Genomic DNA, 20,015 nt, shown 5'->3' on the forward strand with positions numbered 1-20,015 from the left:
AGGTTCCGGCGTTCCTAGGAGTCCCAGTCTGAGGGTGACCTCAGCCCTCCGGGGACGGTGGACTCTCAAGCCAGCTTGGAACCCAAGCGCCCAACAGTGGGTCACAGACCAAGGAGAGGCACGTGCACGAGCCCCTGCCTGAGATGTGGCCACAGCAGTCAGGACACTGATACTGCCATCACAGACACAGGACACAGCTAGCAGGCCTGTCACTGACCACATGAGGCCCCTGCCCTCATGGTGTTTTAACACAATGGCGTCAGGCTGGGGCGCGGGGGGTCAGTAAGGACATAGGAATAAAACAAGACAGTGTCACGCCATGATTGGTGCCATGAAAGCAACAGAGCAGGGTGGCGGTGGAAAATGGCAGCCAGGGATGGACTGGTGGGGCAGAGGTTTTTGATAGTTGACATTTGAAGAGCAAGAGCTTGACTAGGAATCCAAAACTGGCCAGGAGACTTGAGGCCCAGCTCGTGACAGCAGGTACAGCAGCCGTGAGACAGGAAAGCCCCAGTCTGGGGACAGGGGAGGGAGGAGTCAGGGTGGCTGGGGCAGAGAGGGGTAGGAAGGGGGGTATCAAGGCCACGGGGCCTGGGGGACCAGCAGGGGAAGGCAATGGGGGGCTCAGCCTGGGAGGGACAGGTCTGCAGCTGCTGTGCAGACAAGGGCCTACAAGGGGACCCTGGGAAGCAGGCCAGTCCGTAATTCCTGAGTGACAAGGTCAGGGGCACCGACGGGGGAGCATGGCAGTGAAAGAGAAGGCTGGCGGGGTAATAAAGGCTTTGAATGCCAGGCCAGTGTATGGAACTCCTCACGAGGGTTTTGGTTGAGTGCCAGCGTGTGTTGTGAGATGTTCACATCGGTGTCATCATGGAGGTGCTGGAGGCAGGAGAGACGAGCAGTAGGAGGGCCAGTGTCCCCAATGGTGAAGTGCCCAGAGGCTTCCTGAGTCCCCAGCCAGGACTGCCTCGAGCACAGAGAATGAACGACCAGAACCATGGGACAACTGGGTCAGTCACAAGCTGCCCTGGCCCCTCTTGCAGGCGGTATTTGCTGGTTGGCTTTTTGCCTCCTGGCGTCCATCTTCCCTTCTTCCAGAACGGCACACTGCGCTCTGGAGAATGACCTCTGCCCCAGGGATGCGGTCCTGGCAGGTCTGTACAGCTCCTCCCTGGACTGGCATCTTGAGGGCACGTCGGGAGGAGCATAGACAGGTTGGAGCTGACCCCCTGTGGCAGCAGCACCCACTGTCGCAGAATTGTCTTGACATCCACGAGCCTTATTCTAAGGTCTGCCATTCTAGACTGGTCTTGCCTTCCTGTCATTTCTGTAAGCCACCTCATACATTTCCAAAAAACTCCTCTTCTGGTGAGGCCAGCTGGGGCTGGCACTGGCTGAACACACTGGGCTTACCAATGGGCGTGTCTCTGCCCACTGACGAAGGGCTGGACTGGGTCCCCAGCTGCCTCACTGATGGGAAGGTGGGCTTGAGGGCTCAGGAGCCCAGACTTGGTTCTGGGAGGGTTAGCCTCCCACCAGCAGGGGTCATTGGTTCACTGAGCCTTGGATACCTGCTCTACCCTGGTTTTATGGAGGTGAATAAAGGGGGATGTGCCTGCCTGTAGCGGGGGAGGCCAGCCACCAATTCAGAGTCCAAGTTCACTCCCCGCTGCCTCTGAGGCTATTGAAGATGCAATCACACCTTCAATTTGCTTAGGGAAAGGCCCCTGCTCCCTCAGCCACGTGGCCTGAGAGGGACGGCCCCACCCCTGTCTTCGGGGTGGGTGTGATTTTCCAATGCCACTCAGATCATCCTGTCCCCACCTCGCAGGTGTCCACGTGGGAGCTATGGGCCATGAGGATGCTTGCAAGGGTGTGGGAGCCACCAAGTGAGAGCCACCCTCTTCCTCCTGATCCCGGGCATGATGTGTGAGGCCCAGAAGCATGGCAGCTATTTTGCTATCATGGAGAAAGCTGGATGTCTGGGAAACCACCTCGTAGGCCCCAAGCATGCAGCCAGCCCAGTGAAAGCGCAGTAGACACAGAAATATGGCTGTATGGTAACCTCACTGGAGCCCCTAGACCAGGCCTTTCAAGTCCCCTGTGGCCAAGTCCTTCCTTGTTTCGGCCAGTCTGAGTTGGCTTTTCTGAAAAAGCAACTGACTGAAGCATCCTGACTGATGCCGGGGTTCAAGAGAGGCATGAAGATGGGGACTTAACAAGTGTGAGGATGGAGGAAGTGCAGGGAGCGAGGGGCTGACCAGTGCCAAAGGGCGAGCGGGTGCTAGCCAGGAAACAAAGCCGGACACCAGAGGGGAGGGTGCGCAGGCCCAGGGCGCTGTGCAGAGGCTCCCGAGCTGACGAAGGAAGCCCTGCAACCTGCGCAGTGGGTGGGGGGAGGCAGTGGCGGATGAGCAGGGGCCTCACCAGGGGCCACAGCCCTGCTGCAGCAGTTAGGGCATCCAGGGGTCTTCCACAGGGAGCATGGAGGCAGGGTGTGGGCCAGGGCTGGCGCTCAGCCTGAGGCAGCAGCGGCAGGGCCGGAGGGCTATTGGCAGCTGGGCTGGACAGGATCTGGTGACAGTGGGATGCAGGAGGGTCAGGGAGAGGAAGCATTGAGGCTGACTCCCGGTCCCGGCTGGGGCTGCTGGATGGCGGGGCTGCTGGATGGCAGGGCTGCCGGGCACCCACAGGGAGCAGAGGGTCCAGGGAGGGAGAGCACGTGTCCTGCCCAAATGCCCAGCCTCAGCCCATTCAGGCCAGTGGCACCTTGGGCCAGGGGAGAGTCCAGACTGGGGAGTTGGGGAGGCCAAGGTTCACATATCCAGGTTTGGGCCAGCCCAATCCTGCGGGGACAGCTGGTCACAGCTGGGACTGGAGGCAAGGCTGCCCTGGGCAAGGACAGTGAGCTGTCCTGAGCCGTTGCTGGGGGCTCTGCTGGTTTCACCTGCTGGAGCCCAAACCCAGGGGTTCTGAGTGATGACTGAACTCCAGGAAAGAAGGCAAGGCCACGACACAGAGCCTCACACACAGGCTCGAGAACACAGACAGGGGCTGCAGCAACTTCCCAGGACAGTTTATTCCAAAGCTGTGGACAGTCCACGTTAAGAAGAAAGAGGCGACTCGCATGGAACCTGAAACACGGACGCCTCTCTTCCAAGAAGGGCTGCAGCGATCAGGCCGCCCAAGGCAGCCAGTCCCTCAGCAGAGCGCGACGGCTAATGCTGCCTGGACCGCAGGGACTTTTTGTTCGATTTCGAGATACCAGACTCCCTCTCCTTCTCAGGGTCAAAGACTTCTGTAGACAGAAAAGGCAGGAAAGACAGTGAATGGAGGGGCTGGCAGCACAGGAGCACCAGCTCGAGCCAGCAGCTACGTCTCCTGTGCCAAGGACTCTGTCCTAGGTCTACACCATTCTTCACTGCCAACCCTCCCCAGCCCGTGAGGCAGAGTTAGCCCCAGTTCAGACAGGAACAAACTGAGGGAGCTGTGGACATGGCTTTCACATCTCCCTCCTCAGAGGGCTGCCAGAGAGGGAGACTTGTCTAGACAAAATGCTCATAAGCATTGGAATTTCTGCTGGGTTCTAGAAAGTCCTCTGGAATGGTGCACACAGCTCAGCCTTTACTTCCTGCGGTGGCTGCTTCTAGGATTCAGGCTGGTAATGCGTACCCCCACACACCCTGGAGCCCTTCAGGGCCCTGTCTCTAAGGGCTTCCCCAGCACCAGGCCCTGCGTCCTGCTGGCCCAGCCCCTCCCATGAGCACCTCAGGGCCCACGCACCTGGGATCTCATGGGGCCAGTAGTCATTGCAGTGGGGGCAGCGCGGTTCGGCGTTTGACTGGAAGTACTTGGCCACGCAGGGTAAGTGCATCCTGATCCCACAGGTTTCGCAGCTTTGACCCTGAAACAAGAAAGGCCAATGACGGCGGAGCTGGTGCACACCTCTGTGTTCTGCAAACCTCCGGGGAAGCCACAAGGAAAATGGGCAGCTGGCGGCATCGGGTTATCTTCCAGGCCCCAGATTAATACTGAAAATCCCAAACGCCTTAGTGCAGGGGAGTCTTTTGTTTGTTTGCTTGTTTGTTGCAGTGGGTTTTACTAAACAATTCTGAACACATGAACGCAGTGACAGAAGCCAAGGGCTGGCAAGCTCCTGCACTCAGATCCTGCAGGTGGCGTGTGGACAGCCACAGCTCTTCAGAAGCTTATTTGCTAATGTGGATCAAAAGCTTTCAAAAAAAAAATTGCACTTTGTCCCAGAAACTCCGCCCAAGGAAATAATCACCAGGTGCCCAAGGATACAGGTGTACGAGGCCCATGAGAGCAATTGCAATTATAAACAGCTACAGCTGCAAAACGACAGAAACTGAAAGGCACATCAATGTCCATGCTGGTTCAGTGGTTGCAAAGCCCTGCAAACTGGAGTAGACCACTCCAGAAAGCAGCAATTGATAGAGACACTCTGCCAAATACTCTGCCACAAAACTGCCAAGATAATGCAGGTTGCACAGAACACTCAACCTTCCTGAGAAAAATAAAGTAAGCGAGAGTCCTTGGACCCCAACAGCAGAACCAGGGAGGAGAGAGGCAGTGCGTCCCTGCAGGCCACAGTGGGGAGGTGTCCTCTGACACGTCCTGGGAGATGGCCTCCACCAGCTCTTGTGGAGGATGCGCCGGCAGTGCAGGAGGGCTGGGTCCAGAGCCAGGATTCCGGGAAGTACCTGTGCAGAGCCCCAGGAGCTGAGGGCCCAGCAATGAGCTCCCATGCCCTGCCCAGCGGGTACCTGGATGAGGAGGCTGTGACAGATATTACAGATCTTCACTGCGTCAGGGTACGTCTCCCGGATGTATTGCTCCATTTCCAGGATGGCCCGGCCATGCAGGGTGAACTCCCCTTCCTTCTGCAGGGACACACGGGAGGTGGCCACCCTCAGCCAGGCCCTCTCCCCATTCACTACCTCTGTTCCCTCTGTGATCCCACAGCCCAGTGCTCAGGAAGACACAAGGGTCTAGGCAGCTTTGCACCAACCCCAGAAAACAGGCATCAGTCACGCCCCCCTGGCAGAGCCTCAGCAAGGGAAACTGAGGCAAAGGCCCAAACGGCATGGAGGCACAGCTCCCCGACACCCGCCTTTTCTCAGCATCTGTTGTGCCTTCAGACGTGACTACTCTGTCTGCACAGCAGTCCCGAGCGAGGCAGTCACAGCCCTCCTGCAGAGGAGGGCGCTGAGGCCCACAAGGGGTCAGTCTCCCCAGGGCACAAACCCGAGCACCCACTGCTTCCATCCGCCACCCATCCCACTCCCAAAAAGCAGCATCCCCGGTGCCTCCCAGCACTTCTGCCTCCAACTGCAGTAGGGACCCTCAGAGATCATTTCCGGCAACATCACTTTACAGATGGAGCTGGAAGGAGTCTGGAGAGGGCAGACAGGCCCCATCACACCATGGGCAGTGGAGCCTCCAATGGAAGCCAGGCCTCCTGGTTCCCACGCCAGGGTGCGGTCTACCCATCATACATCCTGAAAACCCTGGGAGAACCAGGAAGCACATGAATAACGCAGCTCCCCAGGCTGACCCTCCTGCCAAGTCACAGGAGAGAGGCAGCACTGAGGGAGACCCGAGGGAGGCAAATGACATGGGACCCAGGACACGGACCCATGCAGGCTGATTCCAGTTTCTCCACAGTCAGCTCATGCATCGGACGTGAACCGCGCCAGGAGATGGCATCACTGAAGCCTGCGAGTCACCCGAGTGCTCAACTGCCTTTCTTGTTATTTTCTAATTTTTACAAGCAAGAGCTGTCACTACCGTTTTTGTTTTTTGGTTTTTTTGTTTTTGTTTTTTTTGTGTTTTTCTGAGATGGAGTTTTGCTCTTGTTGTCCAGGGTGGAGTGCAATGGCATGATCTTGGCTCAATGCAATTTCTGTGTTCTGGATTCAAGCAATTCTTCTGCCTCAGCCTCCCGAGTAGCTGGGATTACAGGTGTGTGCCACCACACCCGGCTAATTTTGTATTTTTAGTAGAGACGGGGTTTTGCCATGTTGGCCAGGCTGGTCTCAAACTCCTGACTTCAAGTGATCTACCTACCTCAGCCTCCCAAAGTGCTGCAATTACAGGTGTGAGCCACTGTGCCCAGCCAAGCTGCATTTACTGAACACCTACTATGTGCCTGAAACTGCACCCAAGGCTCACCATTCATGACTCACTCAGTCCTCTGCGGGCCCATCAGGGGAGGGGTAGGAGGGGTGCCCTAGGCCTCAAAGAAGACGAGAGCCCAGGCAATCTCCCAGGCACCTCGCCATGACACTTGGAAGTCAGGACCTCTTGTAGGGAGCAGTCCTGGGGTGTATGGAGGTGTGTCCATCAGCAGACGTCCAGCTCCCATGAGCCGTGCTTGCTCTCAGAGGCCTCCCCGCTGACCCCAACCACCCACCACCCCTGGGCTTCTCCTGGACCAGCAGCTGCCTCAGCACCTCCATGCTGAGCCAGTCTCGCACAGGACTGGCTGTCCAGGAGTGACATGTCCCTGGGGTGATATGCCCACCTGGAAGGGCCTTGGCAGTGGACCCCTGGCTGTTTCTGTGGGAAGCCCTGTGTCTGAGAAGCCAAGGATCAGACACTGACGTGTGGTCTCTCTGATCGAGGTGCTGCCCTAGGAAGACCTGTCCTGGGTAAATGAGCACCCCACCCCTGTTCTCAGCGGTTCCTCCAGAGTGCCACAGACCTCAGGGCAACCCTTACCAGGCCATGTAGGTCCGAGAGTACTGGACCCTCACAGAAACCTGGAGCTGGCAATGTCTCCATCCTGCAGATGAGGAAACAGTCTCTGCAACAAGAAGCTGCTTGCCACAGGCAGCAGAGGAACCTGTGGAGTCTCACTACACAGCCCTTGCCATACAAGCTTCGTTCCTTCGTCCTCCTTAGGGCCCCAGCAGGCCAGGCAGTCAACAAGAAGCCTCTCTAGGGCGACTGCCCAGCACCAGTGCAGAGGGCCCCTGGTACTTCTGCAGTGCTCCTGCAGGTGGCAGCTTCCGGATCCTCTGTCCACACTCCCTCGAGCTCAGAGGCGCCCTGCAGAAGGCGGTGCCAGCACTGTCACCAAACTGAAAAAGGTACAGAGTACAAGCGCCTGCAGCTACAGCTCACCCCCACAGACTCCAGGGCGGTGCCTCTCCTACCCACCACAACCCTCTCCAGACACCAAGGGCAGACAAAGGGCAAGTCAAATCATAAAGCCGGGGGCACGCCCTGCAAGCCATGCACAATGGTGGTGGCGTGTGCTAGGCACGCATGCTCTTGGGTGCAGAGCAGGGTGCAAAGTGTTGTGAAGTGGAATGTTGGGGCACTTGGCTCTAGGGGCTGGGATAACAGGTGACTTCAGTAGGTTTCTTTATGCATCCTGACATGTTCTAATCCTCCTATAATGAACAGGTATTTCCTGTAATATTTTTTGTAAGTTTTAAACTCTGTTCCTCCGTAACCTCATCCACCCGTTCAGTCATCCAATCAGCAAGCTTTTTTTTTTTTTTTTTTTTTTTTTTTTTTGAGACGGAGTCTCGCTCTGTCACCCGGGCTGGAGTGCAGTGGCCGGATCTCAGCTCACTGCAAGCTCCGCCTCCCGGGTTTACGCCATTCTCCTGCCTCAGCCTCCCGAGTAGCTGGGACTACAGGCGCCAGCCACCTCGCCCGGCTAGCTTTTTGTATTTTTTAGTAGAGACGGGGTTTCACCGCGTTAGCCAGGATGGTCTCGAACTCCTGACCTCGTGATCCACCCATCTCGGCCTCCCAAATGCTGGGATTACAGGCTTGAGCCACCTGCGCCCGGCCTCAGCAAGCATTTATGGAGCGCCTGAGGTGCCAGGCACTAGATTCTGCAATGGGAACCAGCCATGAAGAGGTCATAACCCCTGCCCTTAAAAAACTTAGCCCATGGCCGGGCACAGTGGCTCACACCTGTAATCCCAGCACTTTGGGAGGCCGAGATAGGCAGATCACCTGAGGTCAGGAGTTCGAGACCAGCCTTGTCAGTATGGAGAAACCCCGTCTCTACTAAAAATACAAAAATTAGCTAGGCATGGTGGCACATGCTTGTAATCCCAGCTATGTGGGAGGCTGAGGCAGGAAAATCATTTGAAGCCAGGAGGTGGAGGTTGCGGTGAGCCGAGATTGTACCGTTGCACTCCAGCCTGGGCAACAAGAGCGAAACTCCATCTCAAAAAAAAAAGAAAAAACAACTTGGCCCCAAGAGGGGCTGCACCACAAGCGAGAATGGTCAGTTATAACCTGAGCAGCCCTAGAACATTCTCTAGTACCAAATACAGCGCGGAGGGCAAGAAAAACTGTGACAAAGCCATTGATGGGAGCTGCAGTCCCCAAACTGGGGCCTGAACTCGGCCCTGCTACTCTCAGGGTGTCCGATGTCATCCAGACCCCTGAGCTGTCAGCTAAAAACTAAGCTACGGAGCCACTGCAGGACAGCAGGCAGCCTCCGAGACAGGACATACGGGAATGTGCCCAGCAGATCCTGCACTCACCAGGAGCTCCCAGCCCTGACCTCACCCCTGTGACCTCTGCCCTCACCCCATGACCTCTCCACCCTTTCTTCCCATCAGGTACCCCAGGAACTGAATTTGGGTCAGGTTCCTGGTACAGGCCCACCCTACATGAAATTAGTAACTCAGAACACAAACTTCCCCAACCCAGAGGCAAGCCTTCCTGAAAAGGAAGTGGAGAATCGTTGCAGCCACAAGCAGCAGCCTCTGGCCACGAGTCCGACCACCAAGTGAGGAAGCGGGGACCTGACGTGAGCGCGTCCTCAACACACACGCGCACGAGCACCTGGGAGGGCACAGCTATGGTCAACTCAGCAAACACTGAGCTGTCGAAAACAGGGGTGCCTTTTGTGGAAAAAAAACTGAAACATTTGTTCTGCTCCATTCAGCAGGACTAGACGTGGGGGCGGGGCAGCATCTAGAAACTGGAGCTGCAGTGGGGCCTGTCCCAGACGTCACAGCTCCTTTCCTGAAGCTTGTCTGTGCCTCTTCTAAGCACTGACCCTGAGGAACTCACTACTGACAAAAACGACAGTGGTAACGTCGCCAGTTCCTCTGCTGCCTCCCCCGCGAGCCAGCCAGCGCAGCACGGAGCATGTTACTGGGAGGTCCCATTCCTGCTCCTGACACGCCCAGCCCCAAAGCGGAAACGACAACTCCCCTCTTAGAGGGAACCTGAGGTCACCTGGCTCAGGGTTCAGACCCGGGTCAGATTATCACAGCCACACTCTCAGCCACGGAACTGCCCTGCCTTGCAGTCTGTGGGCTAGAGGCTTGGTCCCAGGGCCCAAATCCCTGGGTGCAGCTCCTGGCTCTGCCATTCTGGCTGTGGCATCCTGAACACATCATGTGGGTGAACAGGGAGTGGGAGGCAGGAGAGGTGAGGCCCAAATCCTCCCCACGGGGTCACTGCTGGAATGCATGAAAGCAGATAACGGATCTGAGAAGGCTAGGCTCCATAGACATCAGTTGGCTACAAATACGATTTTAGAGAAAAAACTGCTATTCACTCGAAAGAGTGAGCCGGACTGGAAAACCATGAGACAGTACCTCAATTAGCCACTTGTTTTGGACAAACTTCTGCAGCACCTGCTCCGCTTCCTTCTTCCTCATCTTCTTGCCTTTAAGTTGATCAACCAGGTTCAAAATGTTTGTGGAAGACGCAAAGCCAGTTTCTGAGTCAATAATTAGTTCCAGCTGGAAGAAAGAGCAGGTACCATGCTTCTCTATTAAAATGGCAAAAATAACTTTTAAATGGTAATACCAAGTCTGGCAGGGGTGCAGTAAAACCACTCAGATCACAGGCAGAACTGTACGCTGGCATGGTATTCTGGGAAAACAATGTCATATGCATCAAGAGTCAGGACTGTGCTCAGTTCTTTTGACTCAGAGGTCACTTCGATAACATCCTCCCAAATAAATCATCTTAATGTCCCCAAATCAAAAAGGGTCGCCTTGCCTCACGGCTGGCCTCAGAGGCAGCAAGAGACAGACACGGCAGGCAGGAACCTCTGGGGAAGACAGGTTCCTGCACACACAGGTGTGTGCTCAGCTCAGCACCTGCTCCTCAACCCTGGCAGCTAATAAACTCCAGGAGAAGACCTAAAAGGAATGATTCCAACGCCTGGTTCTCAGAGATTCGGATTCGACAGATCGCAAGTGGGGCTGAAATGTCTGAATTCTTTTTCACCTCTGCAGTTATGTAGGCCTGAGAACCACTCTTAGCCATGTGTTTGACCAGAGGGGCGAGCAAATAGCTCTGAAGCCTGGTAGAGCAATGCCTCTCAAATGTGCACATGCAAATGATTCAGTGGGCACCCGGCAAAAATGCAGATTCGGACTCAGCAGTCTAGGGTAGGGACTGGGACCGGGCCTTTCTAACAAGCTCCCAGGCGATGCTGATGCTGCTGCTGCTGCTGCTGCTGCTGCTGCTGCCTTTCCCAGATGGCACTTAGAGCAGCCAGGTAGGAACGCCTGTTACTACCAGTGAGGCCCTGCTCTTGCCCATCCAGCTGGGGCTCACACCTGGCCCAGCACTTCCTTCCCAGGCAGCCATGGGGGCCCCTGACAGCTGTGAATTCCAGATGGGTAGACAGTGATATCTCCCTGCAAAGCCTTTTCTCAGACAGCAATGGTGGCCCATGTCCCCCCAGTGGTCCTTGAAGACTGCAGTTGCCACTTCTAATGACTGAGACAGAACTTTCCCATAAGAAGCCCAGCGAATGGGCGACGAGGATTACTCTACTTACAGCCTTTCTAAACAGATCTAGTTCATTCTCTGCAAAATCCGTAGCCATTTTGGAAACTGAAGTTGTAGCAAGATTCACCTAAGAAATAAGTCAGCGCAACAGTCAGGCTGTGAGGTTAACGTGTCGCTGGCTCTCCCTCCCTCCCCTCCTCCGTCTCTGCCCAGTCACTGAGCTCCTGTATCCAGGCACTGCGAGCCACAGGATGGATCTGTAACCAGGCATATACTACAGACTTTATTCTTTAGCTCAGTCAACATGCTGGACCCTCAGAAGTTTCAGAACTCCAGAGGGTGTGCAGTATTTTCCAAACTCAGATAAATTTGGGAGATTTGTCTACATGTTAATGGAGCTTCTAATGCAAAAGGCACTGAGAAGTCTGACAGCAAGGAAATCTGCTTTGCTGTGTCTGACCAGCATTTCGACAGTTCTTTGACTGTGTCATGTTTTTTCCAGGGAATTGAGTTTGGGAAACCCTGGACTAGAGTGCTTCTTTCTGAGTGGGAGCCTGGCTAGGAGCAGCCAGATGTCCACTGAGCAGCCCGAGGTGTGTCCTAGCCAGGGATGGGCCATGTCAGCTTCCCACTCCTGTGTTTCACCCTGATCCCTACCTGTGAGAGTAAATCTGAAAACCACTGAGGACCCCACGTGGGTCGCCATCCTTGACACTCCCACACACAGTTTCTTTTCATCGCTTCTGTGTCTTATTCTAAGTAAAAAACCATTTCTCCCTTTATTCCTAATATTCCATACATTTGGAGTGACTTCTTTACAAAGAATTGTCCAAAAGAGAAATCAAACCAAAGCAAACACAGGCTGCCTGGGCCCTGTCCCAGCTCCTCAAAAATGCCACTAGAGGGCTCTGCCGGGCACTCACCAACGCATAAATGGGTCTCCCGTCATCTTCCGTGACTCCTCTCTTTATCTCAATATACAAGGACTCCAAGACACTGTTAATGTTGTTGATGAAGTCTTCCAACTTATCTACAGTGGCATGGCCTGGAAATAAACAGACCAAAAAAGGGGGGTGACGGGGGGCCTCATCAAAAAAACGTAGCTTGCTTGAATCATTCCATCCCATCTCAACACAGGGGACAGCAACCCCAGACACGGGCGAGGCTGCAGCCTCTTGGGTGAATGCCAATGCCGCGTGGCTTCTTTCTTCCTGGAGTACTTGGAAGACAAACAGACAACAGATGGAGGGCGTTGTGAGGCAGGAGGGCCGGGGAGATGCTATCTGCAACCACGGAGGCTGCCGCGGGCTTCCTGTCTTTGCTCGCTGCCTCCTGATGAGAGTCCGGATCAGCACCTTCAGCGTATCACTCAATGACGTGCTCAGAGCGTGCACTAAGCTCCCGCTGCGTGCACATCCCATCCCATCTCAGCCCTTCTATCTCGTCCCCAGTGCCCCGCGAGCGGCCTCTGTCCCACTGCGTCCCCACGTGTCTTAGGTGGAGCTTTATTCCTTTCTTTTTTTATTCAATGTCCACTTATCCTCACTTACATGCCAGGCTTGTGCTGGGTCCTGGGCTGGAACAGTAAGAATAACAACAACCAGGGTGAGAAGGGCGGCTTGCAGCAAGCCCTCAGCATGGAGAGGCCCTGTCCCGGGCACCTTTTGTCGTCATGAATCCACCCTCCAGCAGCTATCTGGGCACAGGGAAAGAGGCTGAGACGCAGAGAGGTGAACTGACTCACCCAGAGTTGCACCACAAGGCCGGGGCTTTGACCTCTCTGTCACCCACCTCCCCTGGCCCTGCCAGCAGGACGCTCACAGCCCAGGGGCCACCATCCAGGTCCATCAGTCTGAGGAGGGGGCACCCACAGTATTGCCGGGGGCTCAGCTGAATGGACACTGATCAGCCAGGGAAGGAAGGAGGGCAGAGAGGCTGCAGTAGGGAAGGGAGCCAGATCACACAGGGCCTGTGACTGGGGACAGCAGGGCCTTTCTCCTGCGGCACCAGGAGCCTCTGAGCACTGGAAGCAGTGGAAGGACATGTCTAGCACTGTGTACCTTTCATGCTGTGAAACTTTTTTTTTTTTTTGAGACAGTCTCACTCTCGCCCAGGATGGAGTGCAGTAGCGCAATCTTGGCTCACTGCAACCTCCATCTCCGGGTTCAGGCAATACACCTGCCTTAGCCTCCCGAGGAGTTGAGATTACGGGCACCCACCACCACGCTCAGCTAATTTTTGTATTTTTAGTAGAGATGGGGTTTTACCATGTTGGCCAGGCTGGTCTCGAGCTCCTGACCTCAGGTGATCCGCCCACTTTGGCCTCCCAAAATGCTGGGCTTACAGGAATGAGCTTGTGCTGCGAAACTTTTTAAAGCAAGAGTATGTATTACTGTTTTCACTGTTTTTATGTATTAAAATAAATAATTTCAAAAGATTCATGCCTTAGAAAATCATTCTGGAAAAAAAAACTGCAAGAAAAACCAGACAATATGATAGATACACTTATGTGTGGAAACAAAAACAGAACCAATGAAACAGTCCCACAGGAAAAGGCCCAGCAGGTTGCCCACTGGACTGACGACCAAGGCCATCGCCAGGAAGGGACTAAACGGGGGTCATCACAGCGCACTCACGCTGTGTGTCTATGTTTGATTTCTTATAGACAGAGGCATTTCTAAGCTACCCACACAACTCAAAAGTCATAAAGTTAAAAAAAAAAACAGAAGATCACGCTGGTGAAAATGGAGGACGTGGCCGTGTGAAAGAGTCAAGGACAACCCAGGCCAGTGAGCTCTATCAGAGGATCAGGCTGTGGGGGCCCAGAAAAGCCGAGAACAAAGCCCAGAGCAGTGACACTAACGCGCCATGCTCAGCGAGGAGCTAACCTTCCATTTAAGTAAAGTTTTTAAAAGGCAGTTTAAATTAAAAAGTAGTCATAATAAGTGGGTGGAACGTGGACATGGTGAAATTGTAACATATGACAATGGCATCTGGCCTCAGTGGCTGGAGAGCAGGCATCAGGAGGGAGGCATGGCCTGACTTCCTGCCTCCACGCCTCTGCTCACGGGTCCCTCCTTTCTGAAAAGCTCTCCCTCCACTGCTGCAGCCACCTCAGATGGCCTGTTTTTCCAGGAAATGTTCTCTTCTGCCCCCGATGCTGTCTTCCTCTTCCACACCACGCAAGGCAGCTCTTTGCTGGCGTGGGAGCCAAGCTGTTCCGTACCTGCCTGTGCCGGTGACTTGGGCAGACACACTTTTCCACCCCCAAGGGCAGCCAATGCTGGATAGCTCAGACGCAAGGGGCCCAGACACCAAAAAGCCTTGCTCAGTGCAGAGTGAGTGACAGGAGCCCTGTCCACCCAGTGTGACACCGGGGCAAGTCCCACCTCCCTCTGAAAGTGACAACTCACATTTTCCACTAACGAGGCCCCTCCTGGGTGTCAGTGAGAACAATGGGCCCTGTGGGCAGATGAGAAGCATTCTGATCTACTGGACTTTCCAGACACCCCATTGCGGGGAGGGAGCCAGCAGCCCTCTCTGCCCTTCCCCTCTCCCCACTGCCTCTGGTTTGGCGTCCGGCCTCATTTTTCAGAAACCATGAATGTTTTGCTGTATTTTTATCTGACCAACCACTTCCTCCTACTGTACTCGCTCACTGCAGACACCAGCCACCGCTTGGGCGCTCCCATTCTCTCCGCTATCACCCTCTCTTTCCTTCCACACGCTTCCTGCATCGGGGTCGTGTCCACGATCTCCATCGCTGACCCTGTAACTGTTTCTCACGGAGGCACCATGCCCTTGCAGCTCCTCTTAATTGTGACCTGAGAAGAAACTTTTATGCTCAGCAAACCCCTCAACTGACTCCTTTTGGCAGCAACAGAGGCGGCGTGGTGGCATGGGGCTGGCAGCAGAGGTGTAGGCTCCAGCCCGTCCTGCCCTCCCGCTCTGTGGGGCCCTGTGTGAGCCTCTCCCACACTTCTCATCTCTAATAGCCACACATGGTCTCGCCTCCAGCCTCACACATGTCCAGAACCCTCTTCCCTCCCGCTTCTCCACCACCACTCCTGGCTGGACCCCAGCCTCCTGGTCCTCTGGCAGCCTCCTGTACAGGCCTTCCCCAACCAGATGAGCTGCACTTCCCAGCTCTGTCCTCCCACGGCTCCAGCACTTCTTCCTCATCACACGGTGCTCCGGCTACTGTGTCCGGCCACCCTGAAACAGGAGTCAGCTGGTGACGCCTGCCAGCCCAGCAGCCATGTCCCTCCCTAACGAGACCTTTGCCTTTTTTCTTTCTTTTTTTGTTTAGAATTGTCTTTCTCTTACATTTGTGGTTTTGGTGAGAGAACAATTCCAGGTACAATATTCAGGGAACCAGAAAGCAGAAAGCTGAAGGGACCAGAGATTAGGGCAGCCAGGAGTAGACAGAGAACCCATACCAGCCAGACACTCTCGCAATCTGAGCAAGGGACAAAAGGAAGCTTGGAGGTGGCTCCAGCCCAGAAGCTACAGAGGGCCAGCTGCTCTGGCCATGTGGTGGTGCCATGCTTCCTGCCCATCCCCGACTGCGCACCTGGCCACCAATGAATCCTACGTGTCCCTCCCCCAATAGCATCTCGATACATTCCTTTTTTTTTTTTTTTTTTTTTTTGAGATGGAGTGTCACTCCATCGCCCAGCCTGGAGTGCAATGGCGCAATCTCAGCTCACTGCAACCTCCACCTCCCAGGTTCAAGTGATCCTCCTGCCTCAGCCTCCCCAGGCACTGGGACTACAAGTGTTTCACCACCACGGCTGGCTAATTTTTTGTATTTTCAGTAGAGATGGGATTTCACTGTGTTGGTCAGGCTGGTCTCAAACTCCTGACCTCAAGTGATCTGCCCACCTCAGCCTCCCAAAGTGCTGGGATTACAGGCGTGAGCCACCACACCCAGCCCCGACACATTCCTTTCTCAGAACTGCGGTCTCTTGCTTGCTCCCAAGACCCTTACGATGCCCACTAAGTGCTAAGGTGGACCAGATCGCTGCTTCCCAGCCTCAGGTCTTCAGGACAGCTAATGTCCACAGCTCTGCCCCTGCTCTCTCCTCTGATCCTGGAGCCCTGGTGGAGAAGCTACAGTTTGCCAATCTGTAGGGATACACTGGGCTAAAGGCATGTCTGAGGATCCTTTTGACCTCAATATTCTACAAGCCCATGGTCATGATAAAGAGTGTGGGATAAAGTCCATATCGTGGGATTCTGAGACAGCTACTTTCAGAGTTAGAAATACCACTTTGAGGACTTAGGAGTTAATTAATAATACCACTCCTTTTCAGAATTCAGAACCAACTGAAGAAAAAGGCACACCCTTCAGTAAATATCAAAACATCAGGTTTTCTGTAGGTAGGGCTGGATCAGAGGCTGGTTCTCTGCACACTGCCAACCTCCAGTCAGTGATATGGGAGGCCCAGCTATAAGGACAGAGGAACAAGGCCCTGGCCCTACCACAGATGTCTCCCCTACAGGGAAAGAGATACCGAAGCCAGGACAACCAGCACCATGTTTGAATCAAGCAAGTTGAACCTCTAAACCTCTAAACACAGTGCCACCTGTGTTTTCTCTACTTGGAAGAGGCAGGGTGTGTCTGGATTTCTTAAGGGCTATAGCAAAGTAGTTCGTGTTAGGCTAAAATCAAGGGGCCTGCAAATGTGTGACTGTAATTCACCTTATTATGTGCCAGCACTATGCATTCTCATGGTTCATTTCATCATGACAGTAACAGTAACTCCATAAGGTGCATCACTAATATTATCTGTATATATAGGAGGCTTGGAGAGGTTAACAACTTGCTCATAGTTTCTGTAACTTGGAAGGAAATGGAGCCCAGGCTTGCCCAACCCCAGATCCTAAGCTGCCAGGCACTAAGCCACATGGGCTCCGCAGCGCAAGCCTGAGGACATCCTGTATACCAGACCCCACCGTCATCTCGTCTACACCCTCCTGCACCTGCCCTGTGCTTCAGAGTCACCGAGAGAGACTGGGCCAACAGGAAGGATGGAAGGCATCTGGGCACCTGATTAAGACTCCAGAGGTGGTACCAAGAGAGGAGCTGCACTCACAGAGGAGAGGCATCGGATCGGCCCGGCCTGGCCCACCCCAGCATCCATCATCCCCTCAGCTGGCCAGCCCAGGCCAGCCCAGCATCCATCATCCCCTCGACCCAGCCCACTACATCATCCATCATACCCCCAGCCCAGCCCTGAGCACTGGGCGAGGTCCAGGGTTCGGGGACAGCATGCAGGGCAGCAGGAGCAGCTAAGGAAAGGCAAAGACCCTGGAGCGGACAGAGCCACTCTTCCTTTAGCAGGAAATGCCTGTCAGTGGTGGCAACTGAAAATGGGCCTCCAGGCAAGTGACAAGCACTGAACAAAACAGGACACTTCTCCCCTAAGAAGGAGGGTTGGCTCAAGTCATCTTGAGAGATTACTTTTTGAACTAATTCTGTACACATTTTCTCCTTTTCTTTTAAAATTAAATTTTAAGGCCAGGTGTGGTGGCTTACACCTGTAATCCCAGTACTTTGGAAGGCCAAGGCAGGAGGATCACTTGAGGCCAGGAGTTCAAGACAAGCCTGAGCAATGGATCAAGAACTCATCTCTACAAAAAAAAAATTTAAAACTCAGCCAGGCATGGTGGCATGTGGCTGTAGTCCCAGCTACTTGGGAGGCTGAAGTAGGAGGACAGCTTGAGCCCAGGAGTTGGAGAATGAAATGAGCTATCATCGCATCACTGCATTCTAGCCGGGGTGACAGAGCCAGGCCACCTCTCAAAAAACAAAAGAAATGATGTAAGTTAAATTGGAATGAACGTTACCAATGAGCCTCTTCTTGCTATATCAGGGTCCCTGCTTCCCAGAGGCTACTAGAACCTAGGAATTCACTGTGCGCTTGTGCAGCAGGAAATTGGGAAGTCTACTGCCCTGACCTCTGACCAACAAATAGTTTTGTTCTAAACTAAGCACTAAAAATACAAAATGTTATTTTTAGGCAGAGGAAATAACAGCAAAAAATAAGACTCCAAGGGCCCAAGCCACTGTGAGCCAACTTGCCCTGAGACAGCCCTCCCGACAGAGAGGGCGGACGGGTGGTCCTGCTAGCACAGCACTGAGGACAGGGCAGGGCAGGGCAGGCCCCAGATGAGACGGGAGTGGTGAAGTGGAGCTGACCCAAGAGAGCAGACCCTGGGCTGGGAGGAAGGGCTGACGGGCAGGACACGGGGCTGGAGAGGTTTGGGAGGGGCCACGGGATTTCACCTCTCAGCATGTAGCTCTCATCTTTCCCCCAACAGCCTGGGGGAAAAGATTCTCTGGACCTTCAGGCTCGCAGATGCAAAGATGAGAACTGCCACGGGCACTTCCAAGCACAGCCAGTGAACAATGCTGGGAAGAGCAGGGTGGAAGGAGAGTGGCTGGTCTGTGGTAGATCACTTAGAGACAAAGTATCCTCTCCATGGGTGCACCAGCGCATTCACTACACGCTGCAGCGCCGCTCCCCACCTCTCAGCAGACCCTCAGTGACCGCCGCAGAGGCGAGCCAGAAAGGATCGCTGCTTCTCTTTCTCAGAGGTCAGAGAGATGAAGGACATACTTAAGATGGGACAGGAAGTGACAAAGTCCAGACCAGAAACCCGATGTCTGGCCATTAGCTGGATGCAATCACGAAAGGATGTGGGCATTCATCAGAAAAAAAATTCTTACATATATATGCAATGATGTTGAGAATACCTCAAAATAACGTGGGTAAGCAGGTACAAACATAAATAAAACAAGATCCGTCCTGCGTTCATCATCTGAACTGGGTGACGGCACACAGGACTTCACTGTGTCAGTCTCTCCACTTTTCTGTTTGACTTTTTCCATAATAAAATGTTTAAAAAATACTTCAGTGCTCAACAATCATATAACTTGACTCCTTGACCCTCAGGAATCTCAATTTAAAGAGAAAAGTGAGTGTCCTGTGACAAGGTAGATTAGCTCAGGGCTCCAACAGTAGAGAAGGAATAGGATTTTAATAACATGTGGTTTTAAAACCTATTGTTCTGAGATCTGTACACAGAGTTCTTTTCTTCTTAAACTTAAGAAGTTTATTACAATCAGAAAGTCTGCTCTTTAGCCTCACTCAAATGACAGAGCATAAAACTTATTTTATGTTACTGGGCACAGTACTTGCATCTCAGCTGCACGCATTTATGGTCCTAAAACCTATGCTACCACTGCAGGAGTGGTGATGAGGACATCCACTTGCTGTCCCTATCTACGCAGCATCTATGGAACATTCCCCTGGCTGGAGGTCTATCAGTCAGGACTCCCACTGGCAATAAAGCAGTGTCCACTGGTTTATCACGCTAAAGTTCTGGATCATAATGGGAATACGATAAACTACTATATATTTTGCTACTGATGCTGTTCATACACATTTCATCTTAATCCCACCCACTGAAAACAGGTGGTCCATCTATCCTTGAGATGAGTGGCGGCTCTGACACCTTCTGTGGCGCTCTGGTTCCCACCCCTACCCATGCAGGAGCCCTTGCAGAGTTGATACAGGGGCTCTGCAGGGGACAGGAGAGGAGGCTTCCTGGTCACCCCAGCCCCTGAAACCAGAGCAGCTCCTCCTGATCCCTGCTGGGTAAGCTTCCTCCTGCTCAGATTGCAATGAGCAAGTGAAAATGGACAAATCCGATGCCTACAGAGGCAGGCAGGAAGCACAGCTGCAGACAGCTCTGGGCACAGCAGGGAGCTGGAGGCACACATTCTACCAAAGAAGGCAGCACTGCTCTGCTTCAGCCGAGTGCCCGAGCTTTGGGTGTTTACACAGAATCTCCTGGCGGTTGTTTTCTGCTTAACCTGGTAATTCTTAAAAAGTACAAACACTGTAGTGCAAACAAACAATGCCTGTAAGTTATATGTCACTGACAGTTAGTTCACCATCTCCCAATTCCGATGTGGGCGGGAAACCCGCTGTCATAAGACACAGCGACTAATGAGGCCACTCTGTTCCCTGACCCGCCAGATAAGCAGTTACTATTTCTCACACCGGCTGGACTGTGAGCAGCTCAAAGGAATGGACTGTGTTACTCCCATTCTTCTGAGAGACTGAACATACAGACGGCCAATGGGCTGCAGCCAATGGCCAGACCACGTATAAAAGCAGAACTCCAACCCAAAATCTACAGCAACCTGCCCAGAAAGCCAGCCCACCACCTCCAAGTGAGAACTGTAG

The 20,015-nt window shown here is 53.7% G+C and overlaps 1 protein-coding gene across 4 annotated transcripts in view; it reads right to left on the reverse strand.

The window, feature by feature from the left end:
- Positions 1-3,055: 3,055 nt before the first annotated feature.
- The window catches only part of NSMCE1 (NSE1 homolog, SMC5-SMC6 complex component), a 43,251-nt gene continuing 26,291 nt past the window's right edge, over positions 3,056-20,015 (reverse strand). Inside the window, exons 3-8 of one of the 4 annotated variants that reach the window (XM_010367526.2) lie at positions 11,679-11,800; positions 10,805-10,882; positions 9,606-9,752; positions 4,788-4,904; positions 3,784-3,904; positions 3,062-3,298 (exon numbers count right to left, since the gene is read on the reverse strand). In XM_010367526.2, the coding sequence (XP_010365828.1) occupies positions 3,219-3,298; positions 3,784-3,904; positions 4,788-4,904; positions 9,606-9,752; positions 10,805-10,882; positions 11,679-11,800 (665 nt within the window). In that variant the 3' untranslated portion in view covers positions 3,062-3,218. Of the gene's footprint in view, positions 3,299-3,783; positions 3,905-4,787; positions 4,905-9,605; positions 9,753-10,804; positions 10,883-11,678; positions 11,801-20,015 lie in introns of all 4 variants that reach the window. The other 3 variants (XM_010367527.2, XM_010367528.2, XM_030924909.1) reach the window with 3 other exon arrangements.

The sequence above is a fragment of the Rhinopithecus roxellana genome, chromosome 20 (assembly GCF_007565055.1).
Source record: "Rhinopithecus roxellana isolate Shanxi Qingling chromosome 20, ASM756505v1, whole genome shotgun sequence".
Lineage (NCBI taxonomy): Eukaryota > Metazoa > Chordata > Mammalia > Primates > Cercopithecidae > Rhinopithecus > Rhinopithecus roxellana.